Genomic DNA, 16594 nt, shown 5'->3' with positions numbered 1-16594 from the left:
TTCATCAATATGGCTTGGTAACTGGTAATACAGAACTGCAGTCCTACTGATGAATAGACTTTTCAACCTATGAGATCAAGTTTCTTGGTAGCTCCATCCAAAGAGGTGGTCTTAAAGTGTTGTTGTCCAGCACGTTCAATTGCCGCTTGGACCATGAGAGAATTCGGTGGTAGGTGTGTAAATAAAAAGTCTGTGTTCTTGGCCGGGACGAAATATCATCACTCTGCCCACTTAGGCGTAGGAGCACAGGACTCCGGGGCATGCCAGATGGCTTGAGCTGATTGAAGTAGCGCACTGTTGATGGGGAGGGCGGCATGTGATGTGCTGGCTGGTTGTAAAATGTCCAGGAACTCATCCTGCAGGTCCTTGATGTCCTCAGCCATCAGGTTGAGGACCTCCACCATACGGCAGAGAAGGTCCTGATATTGCCCATGCTCATCTGGAGGTGAAAGGGAAGGCGGGATGAGCGCCTCATCTGTGGACAAGGAAACCCCCATTGGAATCGATGGGTCCAGTAGTATCTCTGGGCTCCTCATAAACTAAGGGCAAAGTAATATAGCCAGAAGAAGGTCAGCGAGGAAGTCGCGGTGGTGGTCTGTTGCCATAGTAGGCGTCCCAAAGATGCCTGTAGGACCATTTGTATGGAACCGCTGATACTGGTGGTCTGTGAGATAACAGAACCATGCTTCAGCTGGGGGTCCACACTCTGGTGGATAGAATCGTCGTCACAGCTGCAGGCTGTAGGAACGCACCGGAGAAAAAGCGTGATCCTGCTCCGATGACCATTCAGAATCGGAGGTCTGGTCCAGGAAAGGGGGTGCTGTTGGAATGGGCAGAACTGGTGGTGCATGGTAGCTTTGTGATGAGGTTCCCATCTGCAGTACTGACAGCGCAAATGTGAGCAGAGCAGGATGCTGACCGAGCAGTAACGGTTCATCTGCACGGAGCCCACACAGGGGAAAAGCAATTTGGCTGTGGGCATAAGTGGAGATAAATCGGCCAGGAGTGTGCAGAACTGGTTGCACAAGGCCAAACAGTCCCGGCAGTGTGGATCGAGCCAAGGGTGAAGATGGCAGCCCAGTCAGCAAGGCCAAAGACGACGCTGGCTGGTCCTGGTAATGTTTCCTTTAGTGCTCTTCCCAAGGCTTTTTGGGAGGGGAAGCAGCCAGGTCAATGCACGACTTCTCACCTGACCTGGTGCAGCTCAGGAGGTAAAGCTGCAGTTAGAGGTGGTCCCTCTCAGAGATCCGCCTTTATTCCCAGAAGTTGCTTCTTATGAGCATGGTGTGGCTTATTCGGCGCTGCTGGTGGCGTTGGTGCCACTGGTGCTCTGAGAGGAGCCAAGTGAGCGCTCACAAATGATGAGGCTGAGTGCTCCGACGAATCCGCTGGTGCCACACTTGAGTGCACATGCAAGTGCACTGCCTCCTCCATGAGGTATTTTGGAGCTGGAGTTCACGAGCCTCCTGGGTCCATGAAGGAAAAGATCGGCAAATGGAACACCAGGCCATGATGTGGGCTATGCGAAGACAAAATGCCAGTGTTGGTGCTCGTTGTTCATGGAGAAGGAGCGCAGGCATGAAGTGCAGTTTTTAAAGCTGACTTGTTGGGGTATAGTCCCCTGTGATGTTTGGGACACCCCACACAGGGTAAAGTAGCAGGAAGTCAATTAATTACTAACACTAATCTATTAACTATTAAAACCTATATTCAAAGAATTAAACAATCTTATCTGGATGAGTTGGCTATGTAGTCAAGGAAGAACGAGGAGGAAAAGGGGTTCTGACTCTGGAAAACAAGGCGGAAAAAGGATAGGCATTGACCTGTGTAGCCTCATAAGACCTGGGACGCAGCACGAGGCCAACGCATGACACACAGACGGGTCGACGGACACTACTACAAACAGTTCCGGCTCTGGCACATGGCGCACATGCGCGCGCACATGCGCACCCACATCTGGAATCCACATAGGGACCCACACTCGAAGTAGTAGTAAAAGTTACACTCAAAAAAGCACAACCCTGCAGCCTCTCTCCAAGCAAGACTCTCATGGGCTTCAGCGAGAGCTCCATGGACAGATAGATTGCAACACTGGGAAAGAACCTCTGTTACTGATATAAAGGTTTCTGATTTAGGATGATGATGCTCAAAGCCCAGTCTGGAAAGGGGGAAATCTTTTAAAGTTCTTCCAAATATCTGTGTCAGGATAGCAACCACAGATCCAAAAAAAGCCAGTAAATAAAAGTTTAGCATAACAGCTAAATACACCAGTACTCATTATTATAATGAGAACTGCTCTTCAGCAACACCAAGGTTATTTATATTTGCAATCTCAATCTTATTGCTGTTTTTTATCGGCAACTAACCATTCACAGGCATGTTGTGGGTATGGGATCCTTTCTCCTCCAACTCCTGACAAGTAGCATCCTGCTGGTTTAAATTTTCTGTGAATAAAATAGCACTTGTCTCTTTACTACTTCAGATATTGTTTAAAATCCATTCCATGCTATTTGGGGCAGTGTGTTACTTTTTTCATCCAAGTGCAAGCTAAACAATACGTAATCTGAAACTGACACATAATTTAATCTTACAAATTGAGACAGGAACACAAGCTACCCACTCTGTGCCAACCTCCCATTTCTTGCTTTGGGACATGAGGAAACAAGTAGACAAGGTAAGTCAATATATATACACATATATATATACATACACACACAATTCCAAAGAGATCACTCTTTTGGATTTCAGAAGGAAATACTAACATGACTGAACCAGTCTCTTTTCACTAGGAAATTTAGATGGGAGACATGACTGGAAGCGATACGTGACTTTGAATCTGTTTGTCATGTTCAATATCACATGTAAAAGCAGTGACTTCTTTATGGTACTGCACATTAGCACATGTTCTGCAACACAGTCTGAACCATGGTAACAAATTGTAAATGAAGTTAACCTGGCAGAACCATTTTTTGCCAACTGCTGTGACCTAAAAATAGAAGACTCCTTTCAGGATATATTTGCCATTTGTTTAGGAATGCAAAAACATTAAATGATAATCCTCAATTATCTGAATGTAAGAAGTTTGGGAGTGAGGTGGGGGAGGGGAAGTAACTAATTTTGTACAACCACGGGATTATTTGATGTAATACAGAGAAGAACAATGGAAAGTTTTGCACTGTATTTTCAGTCAGGAGATATGTGCAAATAGGGGGAGAAACATAAATCATTTCAATAATGCCTGAGGAATTCGTATGCTCAGATCCCATTAATTTTAATGGAGAATAGGCATCCAAATCCCTTCAGCATTTTGAAATTTCAGCCTTACTTCACATGTGGAATTTGTTCCAATGTTAATTTATAAGAACACTCAGCAAGTTGACTGCCATTACCAGGCAGGATTGCTGTGCACAACTCCTCTATGCTGTTTTTGAATCCATCGAGTCAGGAGTCCCAAAGCCCAATTCATTATGAAGCTTGGTGCCAACTATTTAAGTTGTTGACATCTAATTTGTTACTCATCTCCTGGAAACAGCTGGGTCGAGTTCTCCCATGTGGTCACCTTTGCATTTTGTATTCGTGAATCATGTTGGGAAATCCTGATTGTCCATAGAATAAGGACCATAGATATAAAATTTTACTGACAAGCCACACAGCATTTTGGTTTTAATGTTGCTTACCAATTTCATCAAGTAGCTCCTGGGCTGGTGGAGGCAGCTCATCAATAAAGTGGTCTGATGCCTGGGAGAAAGCTGGGCTCGAATCAGCTGGAAAAAAAAGTCTCATCAACTAATAGCAATTAATAACTACAATACAAGCTCTGATTATAACAATATCCAACAAACCTTCCCAGATTGGGCTCACTCACATTCTACCAAATACCCTCAATAATTTCATAATTTAAAACTAGACTTAGAGCTAGACTTGTAGTTACAGGACTCAATTTTGTGGGTGTAATTTGGAGCCAACTATTATTTACACCTACAGTTTAATCACAGTAGCTGTCCAAATTCTTAATCTGCGGGTGCAAACAGGAAATATGGCATCTGAGTAATCTAATAAAATCATTTGCAAGTGTAAAACTGCCCACCGTTCTCTGCCCCTGCAAAAATAGACATCTGATTAAGGCCTGGTTGAAAACATGTTCCTTACAATAATGCAGCTGTGAGATTTTTTTTAATAACCTGCTTACCTTTCCGTAGGTCACTCTGCTGAATGGCAGGAAATGGATTACCAGATTCTTTCCTGGCCTTTCTCAAAAGTGGAGAAGCATTGAGTGCTGATAAATGACTCTGTAAAAGACCATGTAAAAATGAAGCATAGGCGTATAAACTGTTATTCTGTGTTCTTCTCCTCTACTCTGCTAAACGCAAAATGAGAGGAGGCAATAATCAACTAGCATAAAGTTTATCTGTTCCGTTCTTCATACTGGCCCATAATCTCAGGGGGCAGATCATGCACTCAGTGCGCAGCACAGAATACAAATAAGAAGACAAGGAGCTTCTGTACAAATGCAGCAGCTACCCTTCAGACAAATATTGTGGTGAGTTTCATTAGGGTGCCACCAGTCCTTAATGATACTACGAGATACTCCCATTTTCAGCTGTTTTAACACTTTGTTGCACCATGATCAACATCCTTCCAGCCACAGACAACTGGATAGGACTCTCTCAGAAGGTCACTTTTGTCATCCCCTGAGAGAAGCAAACCCATAATAATAAAAAGCTAGTCATGAGTACATACAAAAATGTTCCAGTAATACACACAAGAAGGAAAGTCTGTAATCACAGAGAAGACCACGTCGTTCTCAAAATGGAAATAGCGGCTTAATACCAAGACTTCACTCCAGAGGATTTTTCAGGCGAGTAAGTGACAGCAATGTACATTTCTCTGCAGTGCAAGTCAAGGCAGACTATGCTGTTAATGTGTTTAATGAACTCCAGCCATCTGCCTTGCAACTCTAAAGAGGCAGAGCTGACCTGAGGACAGTTAAAAGTGGTTGCTACTGTTCTGGATGAACAAAGAGAAGCTATTCACCCTGAGCAGTAACTGGAATTCTTCTAGATGTGTGTCCCTGTGGGTGCTCCACTTCAGGTGACTCAAGAGCAGCGCCCCTCGTTGGACGAAAGGGACTTTGGAGTTATTTGGATGAATAGATGACAGTACTGTTAGGTCTACTGATGCATTTGATCTGGAAGCCTGATCAATGACATAATGTTTTGCGAAAGTGTGTGCCGTGACCCAAGTAGCTGCTCTACATAGGTCTACAATTGGTATGTTATTGAGGAATGCTACAGATGTAGACACTGCTCTGGTGGAATGTGTTTTGACCCCTCGAGGGGTTTACACATTATTTAGTTGGTAGCATAATGCATCCTGAAATCCATTTTGACAATCTCCGTGTGGAAATGGCTGTGCCTTAGGATCATTCTGCGATGGACACAAAGAGTTTAGAGGACTTTCCGAAGGATTTTGTTCCATCCAGATCAAAATCTATTGCATGTCCCTGGGAGGGAGTCCAAGCGGGGACCAGGGAAGCTGAATAGCAGATATCACCAGGCACCAAGGAACCTGAATGGAGCATAAAAACATCTGCCTTCCCAGCAGGGAGGGCAGGGAAAGAGGCGGAGCCACCACAGCCCCATGCTTTCGGTGGCGGCAGCTCTTAGGGAAGGCTCAGCTTTCCCCCCGCCTTTACTGGCAGCTCTTTTTTCCACCTTTAATATGGGCTGCCCATGCGGCCCACCTGCCCTTGAGTGCACTGGCTACTCTGGCATTTGCCAGAACTGCCAGATGGCCAGTCCGCCCCTGATGAAGTTGACTTATTTTTTACTCTCGACTCTGCACCGGAACATTGAGAATCCTTCGGTGCTGCTGGATGAGTGGTACTTGAGGAACCTGGTGCCTCTATGCATTTAGTCTTGGCATCATTGGTATCACAGAGAGATTTGACTGGTGAACTCTTCCTTTTTGCTGGGTCTCTCTATGGCGGAGTTGTGGCTCTTTTCCACAAAGATTTTTCTGCTGTTTGAGCGTTTCTGGACTCTGAAGATGTTTCCTGGCCAGGGTCAGAGGCGGGTCTCAATGACTTTTCCATTAAAATGAGTTTGAGTCAGAGAGCCCTGTCCCTTCTGGCTCTGGATTTTAGGTTCTTGCAATGGGTACACTTTTGGAGTATGTGTCCCTCACCCAGACATCGGACATATTGAGAGTGTCCATCTGATACTGGGATCGCATCCCTGCAGCATGTGCAGCTTTTAAAACTTGGTGAACCAGGTATAAGAACAGGTTCCTGACAGGAAAACTATTCTACACTGTGAAGAAAATAATAATTACTAATTTTTTTATAAACTGGATAAATGGGGAAAGGTAAGTACTAACTAATGACTAAAACTAATACTATATAAAGACTATCTAATTGTTAAGACGGGCTTAGGTAGGAAATGCTGAGGGCTCCATCTCGAACTGCAGATGGTTGAGAAGGAACTGAGGGGATTTGGTCACCCATGCACAGAACAAGGCGCCGATGGTACATGCACAACCCAGACGAGCACTGCTGACAGAAATCTCCAATTGAGGACAAAAGGACACGCCAACTCCTGAAGTGGAATATCCACAGGGACACAACTTGAAGAACTCTAATTTAAGGTTTAGCAGCAACCTCCCCAATGAATAACAGTAAGAAAGGCATTAAGGCAGCTGTTTATATATAATTCTCTTGAACAGCAGTCAAACTAATGTTCTGGAACCAGAATATTTTCAGCTCCAAAGAGATCAGTGGAAAACACTAAGGTTTCCTTGGAACTCTGGTGTCTCTGTACAGTGAGGGCTTTTTGACACAACAGAATTGATAATGTAGCACCAGTCATGTGCATGTAGTAAAAGGACAAATTAAACCCCTTAATTTAATGGTTTTCTGAATGCAGTGAACATCTAAACTACTCTTACGCCCAGGATGTTTCAATTTGTAAGTTGTTTCTGAATAAACCATTCTTCTTTGCCTGTGCATCCTTTCCTAACCCCATTTTAAGACATCCTTCCTAAGTGTAACTTGAAATTTACAAATGTGAAAACTCACACCTTTTCTAAGCAGATGTAATTCTCACTCTCACCAAGTCAAAGATCAAGGGCAAGCTCTAAGGTACTGATACCTTCTGAGATACCACCTTCTACACGCGCACTAATCTTTTGGATTGAGAGTTAGAAGGGACTGATCTCAGTACCAAGAATTCCGTTTCATTTTTGATCAAACAAATTCTCTCTAAATGCTAAATCAAGCAATATAATAGCTAACTTCTAGGAGAGCTCAGAGTCAATGTAAGATTTTATTTTCCTTTTTGCCTTTCTATATATTGAGCTGTGTGAAACATTGATGAGTGAATCGCATTGAGAAGTGCAAGATTTCCTGCCTGCCAATAAGATGCCAAAAAATAAGCCAGATGAAACAAATTACTCTCTCAATTTTACCATGTCCTTCATGGCATACCAAGCAAATTGTTTGAAGATATTATCATACACACAGAGCATACTCAAAATTCTTATTAAAGATAGAGGATGACACTCTAAACCCAGTGATGTCAATAGGAGTTTTGTCATTGACTCCAACAGAGCTAGGATTTAACCCAAAATCTTTATAAAATTATATGACTCTATGTAAGACTTCTTGCGGTTATAATAAGGCATTTTGAAAATATATGAGAGAGAAAAGAGTTTAAGAATTTCGCTGGCATAAAGGAAGTACAATTTCCTACACTTACAGGCTCAGTCAATCCAGAGGAGTAGGTTTCTGAAGGAAGGAAGAGGGTTTCCAAGTTCTTTTCCTTCTCATGGGCTGTAATGATGCTACTAGACACTGTTATGGAAGTCTCTTGAGTAGCCCAACAAGAGGTATCCAGGGAAATTCCATGGCAGTCTTTGTATTTCTTGATGGTTGATGACACTTTTTTCCCTGGGAAGAAAAGGTGACAGAAATTTGCAAATGGATTTTGCTTTTTATTTTGCTGTAACTAAGCTGTTGCTGTATTTTAATATACACAGATTCAGATTTTTAAAGAAATCAGGAATGTAATTGCATGGCTAATTTACATATGTGATTGCATACACCAAACTGTGAAAAATCTTTGCTCATAATAGTTGCTCCCTACACAGAAATTCACTGGTACTGTTACTGATTGTGACTGGCATTTACAGTTCATCTATGACAAAGAGAACTTCCACTCATGAATCTTTAACTACTCAGCTGATAAGGACAGTGAATTAAGGCATATGGAGTGCAAACTAGGTAAAACAATTATTTTTTTAAAATACTATTTAAGCTCAATAATCAAATTCTAGTGGAAAGTTTGGCTCCTAGCATCAAACGGTTAAGCAATTCTCTGATCCTCTCCCCTCGGCAGTTACCTGGGCTAAGTGGCGTGCTGACATTAGTTGGCGCATGATTTGCTCTTGGTGTTTTACAAGTTATTTCCTTACAAAAGTTCTCTTGCTCACATGAAATACTGGACAAATCTTGAATATCTGTCAATGATCTAAAGGATTGATAGTGAAAGAGACTCAGATGGTTAGAAGATTTATTTTTAACTGTTATCTCCTTACATGTATAGTGTTACTACATAATACTACTTTCAGGTTCTAGAACGTTGTTTAGAATTGTGTTTAATCTTGTTTGGTTTTCTAGAGGGAAGTGAGAGATTCCTTAAGACAACTGCATGTGGAGTTCTTAAAAGGTTACAGAATACCTAGTCCAAAGATCCAGAAGATCTTAGAAAGAGAAAGGACATCTTAACTACTGACCTTCAGTTCCTTTTCAAAATCTCTTCCCTACAATAAGTCTATTCTACAGGGTGCCCAGTACAAGGATACCGCTCTACAAGAGGATGCTAATAAAATTGTCTCAAGAGCTCAGGAAAGGATCTTGAGACTTAATGAACAAAGACGACTTCAGCTAGAACACAGACTAGTTTGGAACTCTTGGTTCTTGCAGCTTTAGCTGTCCTCCAAGTGAATTACTTGGATTAAAGTGAAACTTACACACATATACTCTAAAAAGACCTTGGTGTCTTCTCAAGGGCTTACATGCTTGCAGGACTGGGGCCAAACTGAGGAACCCAAAATTCTCACCAGACACATTCTAAGTTTCCCCTTAAGACTGTGATTTAATAAGTTTTGTTGATCAGAAGGGAAATTTCAGCTGTCTATCATTGTCTCAGGAGTTTATATGGGACTTTCACCCATATTTTTTTAAGTTTGCTTTTCAACTTAAAGTCAAAGTTGTAAGTCCAGAAGTCCGCTTTGAGCAGGGGGTTGGACTAGATGACCTCCTGAGGTCCCTTCCAACTCTAATATTCTATGATTCTATGATTCACATCCTACCAAATAATAGGTTAAAAACCTCCCTCACATTAGTTGGAGTCTGTATCTGTTTGCTATGAAAGGTATTTAATTGGGAACTAATAACTTTCCTTTTTTGAGAGAGAAAATCATTTTGTTTGTATTTTCAACATGTTCAGAGGGAACAATGATTCCCTAATACTATAACTTCCATGCAGAATACCCAACTGACATTCTGTTTCATTAATTTAATTACTCATGGATATAAAAATGCTTTGAAGTAAGCTAAGGACAACAGTGGATGTTTAAATTTTTTATACCTATTCCCTCTGCTTATCATGATGAAATATTATCTCTGCAATTCGCAAGGCATCCTGTTTCTTAATTTCTGGTCCATCACATATTCTCATTTTATATCAACAGAAAACTCTTAGAATGGTAAAACAGGGTTACTTACCAGTAACTGTTGTTCTTCGAGATGTGTTGCTCATATCCATTCCATGTAGGTGAGTGCGCGCCCCGTGCACGAGCCTGCGGAAAACTTTTCTGCCCTAGCAACCCAGCGGTCGGTCTCGGCGCCCCCTGGAGTGGCGCGCGTATAGCGCGGTATATAGGGCGCCACCGACTGCGCGGGTCCCCAGTCCCTTCTTTCTGCCGACTCCGACAGCGGGGACGGAGGGTGGGTTTGGAATGGATATGAGCAACACATCTCGAAGAACAACAGTTACTGGTAAGTAACCCTGTTTTCTCTCTTCGAGAGTTGCTCATATGCATTCCATGTAGGTGATTACATAGCCATACCTTTGGCGGTGGGAAGGAGTCAGTGGCGCGAAGCCCTTCTCAGCACGGCTCTGCCAACTGCTGCATCCTCTCTTGCTTGTTGCACGATGGCATAGTGAGAGGTGAAGGTATGGACCGATGACCAGGTTGCAGCTCTGCAGATATCCTGTAGGGGCACTCGTTCCAGAAAAGCCGCCGAGGTGGCTTGGGCCCTGGTGGAGTGCGCTGTAATCGGTCCCGGGAGTGGTACCTTCGCCATCTCATAACAGGTGCGGATGCAGGTGGTGATCCAGGAGGAGATGCACTGGGTGGAGACAGGTGAGCCTTTCATGCGGTCCGCCACTGCGACGAAGAGCTGCGTGGACTTCCGGAACGGCTTGGTCCGGTCTATGTAGAAGGCTAAGGCTCGCCTGACATCCAGTGAGTGCCATCTCCGCTCCTCCTCCGATCCGTGTGGTTTGGGAAAGAACACGGGGAGGAAAATATCCTGATTATAATGAAACTGGGACACCACCTTAGGCAGGAAGGCCGGGTGGGGTCTCAGTCGCACTTTATCTTTGAAAAATACTGTGTAAGGAGGGTCTGAGGTTAGGGCTCTTAGCTCGGAGACCCTCCTAGCCGATGTAATGGCTACGAGGAAGGCTACCTTCCATGATAGGACTAGAAGAGGGCATGTAGCCATAGGCTCAAAGGGGGGACCTGTGAGGATAGTGAGAACTAGGTTTAAGTCCCAGAGAGGCAAGGGATCACGAACTTGTGGGAACAGCCTCTCTATTCCCTTGAGAAACCTGATGGACATCGGGTGGGAGAATATAGACCTCCCCTCCACTGGGCAATGGAAGGCCGAGATGGCCGCCAGATGCACCCTTAGGGAGGCCAGGGCAAGGCCCTGCATCTTTAAATGTAGGAGGTAGTCCAAGATGGCCTGGATAGTTGAGTCCAGAGGCACGATGCCCTGTGACTGTGCCCAGTAGGTGAAGCGTTTCCACTTCGCCCGGTATACCACCTGGGTTGAAGGTTTCCTGCTCCCCAGCAGGACGTTTTGGACTTGTGCGGAACAAGCCCTCTCTCCTTCCGTTAGCCATGGAGCCTCCACGCCGTCAGGTGGAGGGAGTCCAGGTCTGGGTGGAGCAGGCGACCCTGCTCCTGGGATAGGAGATCGTATCGTCTCGGGAGCGGGATCGGCGTGGCGATGGAGAGGTCGAGCAGCATACTGTACCAGTGCTGTCTCGGCCATGCCGGTGCGATCAGGATGATGTCCGCTCTGTCTCTCTTGACTTTCAAGAGCACCTTGGGGAGCAGTGGGGTCGGTGGAAACGCGTAGAGAAGTGGCCCCGACCAGTCTATCAGGAACGCGTCCGAAATGGAGTTCTGTTCTCGCCCGCGCAGGGAGCAGAATAGTGGGCATTTCGCGTTCTGTAGCGTGGCAAAGAGGTCCAGATGGGGAACTCCCCACTTGCGGAAGAGAAACGCTGTAACCTCCCCATGAAGTGACCATTCGTGGCGGGGAAAGAACGATCTGCTGAGGCGGTCTGCCTCGTCGTTCCTCACCCCTGGGAGGTGAGATGCCACCAAGTGAAAGTCGTTTCTCACCGCGAGGTCCCATAGCTGTAGCGCCTCGCGACACAGGGTCGAGGAGCGCGCCCCGCCTTGTCTGTTGATGTAAAACATCGTGGCGGTGTTGTCCGTAAGGACTTGTATCACCCGCCCCCTGAGAAAGCGGAGAAAAACCTTGCAAGCGAGAAGGACTGCTCGGAGTTCCCGAATGTTTATATGAAGCAGTCTGTCTTGCAGCGACCACTGACCTTGGGTACTCAGGTTGTGTGTAATGTGTGCCCCCCACCCGATATCGGAGGCATCTGTGATTAGAGTTACAGAGGGAACCAGGTCTGCGAAGGGGACTCCTTCCATTACTTGTCTCTGGTCTGTCCACCAGATCAGTGACGCTAAGACCTGGGGTGGGACGGTGACTACCCTGCCCAGAGAGTGTCTGGCTGGGGCATATACTGACGCTAACCAGCCCTGCAGAGGCCTGAGTCTGAGGCGAGCCAGCCTGACCACGTATGTGCATGCCGCCATGTGCCCCAACAGCTGCAGGCAGCGTCTGGCTGTTGTTGTGGGGAACGTCTGTAGCTCACGTATGATGGCGGTCATGGCTTGGAAACGAGGTAGTGGGAGGAAGGCCCTGGCCTGTACTGCGTCCAGAGTGGCCCCAATAAATTCTATGCGCTGGACTGGGGTCAGTGTGGATTTCTGCTCGTTTATGAGCAGCCCCAGTCTGTTGCACGTCTCGCATGTTAGGGCTAAACTGTTTGCCACATGGAGTCTGGATCTTCCCCGAAGTAACCAATCGTCCAAGCAGGGGAAAATCTGGACCCCTTTGCGCCTCAGGTAGGCCGCCACCACCGCTATACACTTGGTGAAGACCCGGGGCGCTGAAGAGAGGCCAAAGGGGAGGGCCGTAAACTGGTAGTGGCCACCAGCTACCGTGAACCGTAGGAAACGTCTGTGGCCAGGGAGGATAGACACGTGGAAATATGCGTCTTTCAAGTCGAGAGCGGCATACCAATCTCCAGGAGTAAAACCCCCTGCCCCTTTCCATAGGTGGGACTTCCTCTACTGCTCCTAGGCGGAGCAGGGAGCGGACCTCCTGAAGGAGGAGTTGCTCGTGAGAGGGGTCCCTGAAGAGGGACGGGGTAGGGGGAGAGTCCGGTGGGAAAGCCGAGAGCTGTAAGGCATAACCCCTCCGCACCACGCTTAACACCCAGCGGTCTGAGGTTATGCCTCGCCACTCTCGGAGGAAGGGGCGAAGTCTGTGTTTGAAGGGTAGGGTGAGATCCTGGTCGACCCTCGGGGTCGTTAGAATGGCAGAGGTGCCGCTCCCGAGCGTCCCATCAAAAAGGGCGCTTGCCATTCTTGCGCGGCCCGGATTGGGGGCCCTTGGCAGGCCCGGAGCGGTTCCGGTGGTTGTTCTGCCGGAAACGGTCCCCTGTTCTTCTGGGCTGGGTCTGGCGGGGGGGTAGCCTAGGAGCGGGCTGCTGCTGTTGTTGTCTCTGGGGCTGCTGTCTGCCCTGGTGCCTCGCTGTCTGCGGTACGTAAAGCCCCAAGGATCGCAGAGTGGCGCGAGAATCTTTTAGGGCGTGCAGCTTATCATCTGTCTTGGCGGAGAACAGGCCTGTGCCGTCAAAGGGCAGATCTTGAATGGCCTGTTGCGCCTCAGTGGAGAGGCCAGATGATTGTAGCCAGGACGACCGGCGCATCACAATGCCGGACGCCATGGCCCTACCCGCCGCGTCGGTCGCGTCACTGGCCGACTGGATAGTAGCTCCCCCTACAGTTGACCCTTCCTGGAGGACGGTGGTGAAGTCCTGTGCTAGATCTGGAGGAAGGGCCGACGTAAATCTCTGGAGTGAGGCCCAGAGATTCAAATTATAGCGCCCCAAGAGAGCTTGGTGGTTTGCTATGCGGAGCTGAAGGGCCGCGGTGGAGTATACCTTTCTCCCAAAAAGGTCTAGCTTCTTATAGTCTTTATTTTTGGGAGTATTGGCCTGGGCACCTTGGCGCTCCCTCTGATTGACAGCGTCCACCACTAAGGTACCGGGGGCTGGGTGGTTGTACAAGTACTCAAACCCCTGCTGCGGCACATAGTATTTACGCTCCGCGGTCTTAGAGGTTGGAGCTACCGAGGCAGGGGTCTCCCATATGGGTTTCACCCGTTTGAGTACCTGGTCATGAACTGGGAGTGCCACCCTAGAGGGGCCCGCAGAGGCTGGAATACCAAATATGGGGTCCTCCTCCTCCGAGAGCTCCCTGAGATCTATCTTAAGGTTGTCCGCTAGCCGCTTAAGGAGCTCCTGATGAGCCTTAAAATCAGGCAAAGGGGTCCTCTGGTCCCTAGATGTTGTATCGGGTGGGGAGGAGGAGGAGGACTGTAACAATGGGCCTGTAGAGGGCCTTCCAGAGGATCAGACTCGTAGTCCGACGAATGATCCCCCTCTTGGGGGCGCTCCTCCTGCTGTCCACCCTGTGGTGGGGGGGGTGGCTGAGGTTTGGAGGAGGAGGGGAGTGACCCTGTGCCCTGGATTGTCTGAGGGGGCCAGGGTCCCCAATAAGGCCACTGCCAAGGGCCTTGCCCCCACGCCGGTACCGGGCCCGGTGCCGGGTACGTAGGCGCAGATGGATGAGCCGGGCTGGGAGATCTGCAACTCCTCTTGCGATGCCCTTTACTCGGAGATGGGCTGCGGGATCTAGACGAGCGGTGGTGGCGCCTGCTGCGTCGAGGAGACGAGCTGGACGAGGAGGAGTACCTCCGCGATTTATAACGGCGCTTGGCGTGGGCCTTAGGGCTTCTTGAGCGCCGCTCCCCGGTGGAAAGGTGCGGTACCGTAGAGGCGTCCGGTGCCGAGGCGTCCGGTACCGAGGGTCGCTTAGGGGTGCGGGAACGAGATTTAGAGCGTTCCCGGTGCCGATGGCTGTACGCCGGGCTACGAGAGCGGCCCCGTGCGGTTTGATGGTACCGGCTCCCCCGCGGTACCGAGCTCCCAGAATGCCTCTGATGCTCCGCGTCCTGTCTCGGTGCCGCACGCCGCGCCGGGGAGGGAGCTGGCGACCTCGATCTGGTCCGGTACCGCATGGTATCTGTCGGTACCGGGGATCGGGAGGTGTGGTAGGGGCGAGATGTCTGCCCTGACGCCTTCGAACGCACCGGGCTAGCAGAGCGCCGGTACCGTTCTTGAGTCCTCGGTGCCCTTGAAGCCGGGGCGTCGTGTGAGGAATGGCGGGATGGGCTTGGAGTGCGGGTGGGCGAGCGAGCCCGGCGTGGTGTGTCCCGCTGCCTCTCTGGACGTAATGCCGGGGATCGAGACCGGTGCCGTGGCTGGGGCGCCGGGATCCGCACCGGACTGTGTTCCGATGACCGGGAACGCTCAGCCGCACGTCTCGGCACCGGGGATGGTGAAGAGCGGTGCCGAGAGCCCGAAGACGAGCAGGAGCGGTGCCGTGGCTCCGACGTCCGGGACTTATCCCGCCTTGTTGAGCGGCGCCGGGGCTCCGAAGGTCCCACCTCGGTTACGGAGCTTTCCCGGGAACTTCCCGAACAGCTACGGTGCCGTTCTTTGGAAGAGCTCAACGACTCGCGGTCGGAGCTGGGGGGGGAGGATGTTGCTCTCCCTCTCCCCGACCGTCTGGGGGGAGACACCGAGTCCCGTCTCGACCTCCCACCGGAGTAGCCCAGCACGGGCTTACCCCGAGACGCTATCCCCGATGCCCTCGGCCGAGGGGGGGACGGAGGCGTGGGCAGGGCCATGAGGGCTCGTGCCGCTGTGAACGCCTCCGGCGTCGACGGCCCTTGTAGAGGCGCTCCCCCACCCCTCGGGGTCAGGGGAGGCTCTCTACGAGGAGATGCCGGTGCCGGGACAGATTCAACGGCATGTGGCTGGGGCATCTCCTGTATCACTCCCTGCTGTACCGGTCGCAGGGAGGAGTCCATAGGTGCGGCCGCTGGCCGTTTCTTTTTCTTCGGTACCGGTTTAGACGGTACTGATGGTGTTGGTGTCGGTACCGGTGGTGCGCTCCGGATCGATGAGACGCTCGGTGCCGTGGGTGATCTGGACGGCTCGGAGTCGGGACGAAGTGCCGTCTCCATCAAGATCGCCCGGAGGCGAGCGTCTCTGTCCTTTTGAGTCCGCGGCTTGAAAGCCTTACATATGCGGCACTTGTCCTTGTGGTGTTGTTCTCCGAGGCACCGAAGGCAGCGGTCATGGGGGTCGCTGACGGAGAACACCTTACCGCAAGCCGCACAAGGTTTAAACCCGGTGGAGCCAGGCATGGCTCCTAAGGGAGCCCCTTAGGGGCTAACTATATACACTATCTTATACTACACTAACTATATACTATAAAAACAATAAAGAAGTTATATACAATACTAAAGTAGGTTGCTACTTGCTGATAAAGGCAAGGGGCAGACGTTCCACTGACCGTCACGGGCGGAAAGAAGGAACTGGGGACCCGCGCGGTCGGTGGCGCCCTATATACCGCGCTATACGCGCGCCACTCCAGGGGGCGCCGAGACCGACCGCTGGGTTGCTAGGGCAGAAAAGTTTTCCGCAGGCTCGTGCACAGGGCGCGCACTCACCTACATGGAATGCATATGAGCAACTCTCGAAGAGAGAATGACTGATTTGCTGCAGTTTCACTATGAAACAGTGTGTGTCCTTACATATTTTTCTCTTTGAACTCTTTTGGAATCTCCTTAGGTATAATTTCTTGTGATGCTTCAGCACTGGAAAGAGAAAAAAATTAAGAGCTTATATTCATCTATTTTCTTAGAAAACTATGAAAATAAACTGTTTAAAAGAGCATAAAGGAAACTGAAGAAACTTAAAAGACAAACTTTCTGGCGCTAGCGTGAAGCTTATAAAAAAATCAGAACATTTTAAAAGTTTTGAAGCATGGGAGAAAAGATGATATACACAGTGGATGTGAATCT

At 48.7% G+C, this 16594-nt stretch overlaps 1 protein-coding gene across 1 annotated transcript in view; it reads right to left on the bottom strand.

Annotated features, from left to right (window-relative positions):
- The window catches only part of TEX14 (testis expressed 14, intercellular bridge forming factor), a 69520-nt gene that overhangs the window by 8478 nt on the left and 44448 nt on the right, over positions 1 to 16594 (bottom strand). Inside the window, 6 exon segments of the mRNA XM_067565771.1 lie at positions 2367 to 2444; positions 3678 to 3764; positions 4190 to 4289; positions 7755 to 7945; positions 8398 to 8525; positions 16325 to 16387. Coding sequence (XP_067421872.1) covers positions 2367 to 2444; positions 3678 to 3764; positions 4190 to 4289; positions 7755 to 7945; positions 8398 to 8525; positions 16325 to 16387 — 647 coding nt within the window.

The sequence above is a fragment of the Emydura macquarii genome, unplaced genomic scaffold (genome assembly GCF_026122565.2).
Source record: "Emydura macquarii macquarii isolate MOO-44397 ecotype Brisbane River unplaced genomic scaffold, CSIRO-AGI_Emac_v2 contig_2699, whole genome shotgun sequence".
In the NCBI taxonomy this organism is placed as follows: Eukaryota; Metazoa; Chordata; order Testudines; family Chelidae; genus Emydura; species Emydura macquarii.
The sequence above is the reverse complement of the archived record's forward strand: the minus strand, read 5'-3'. Positions and strand labels throughout refer to the sequence as shown.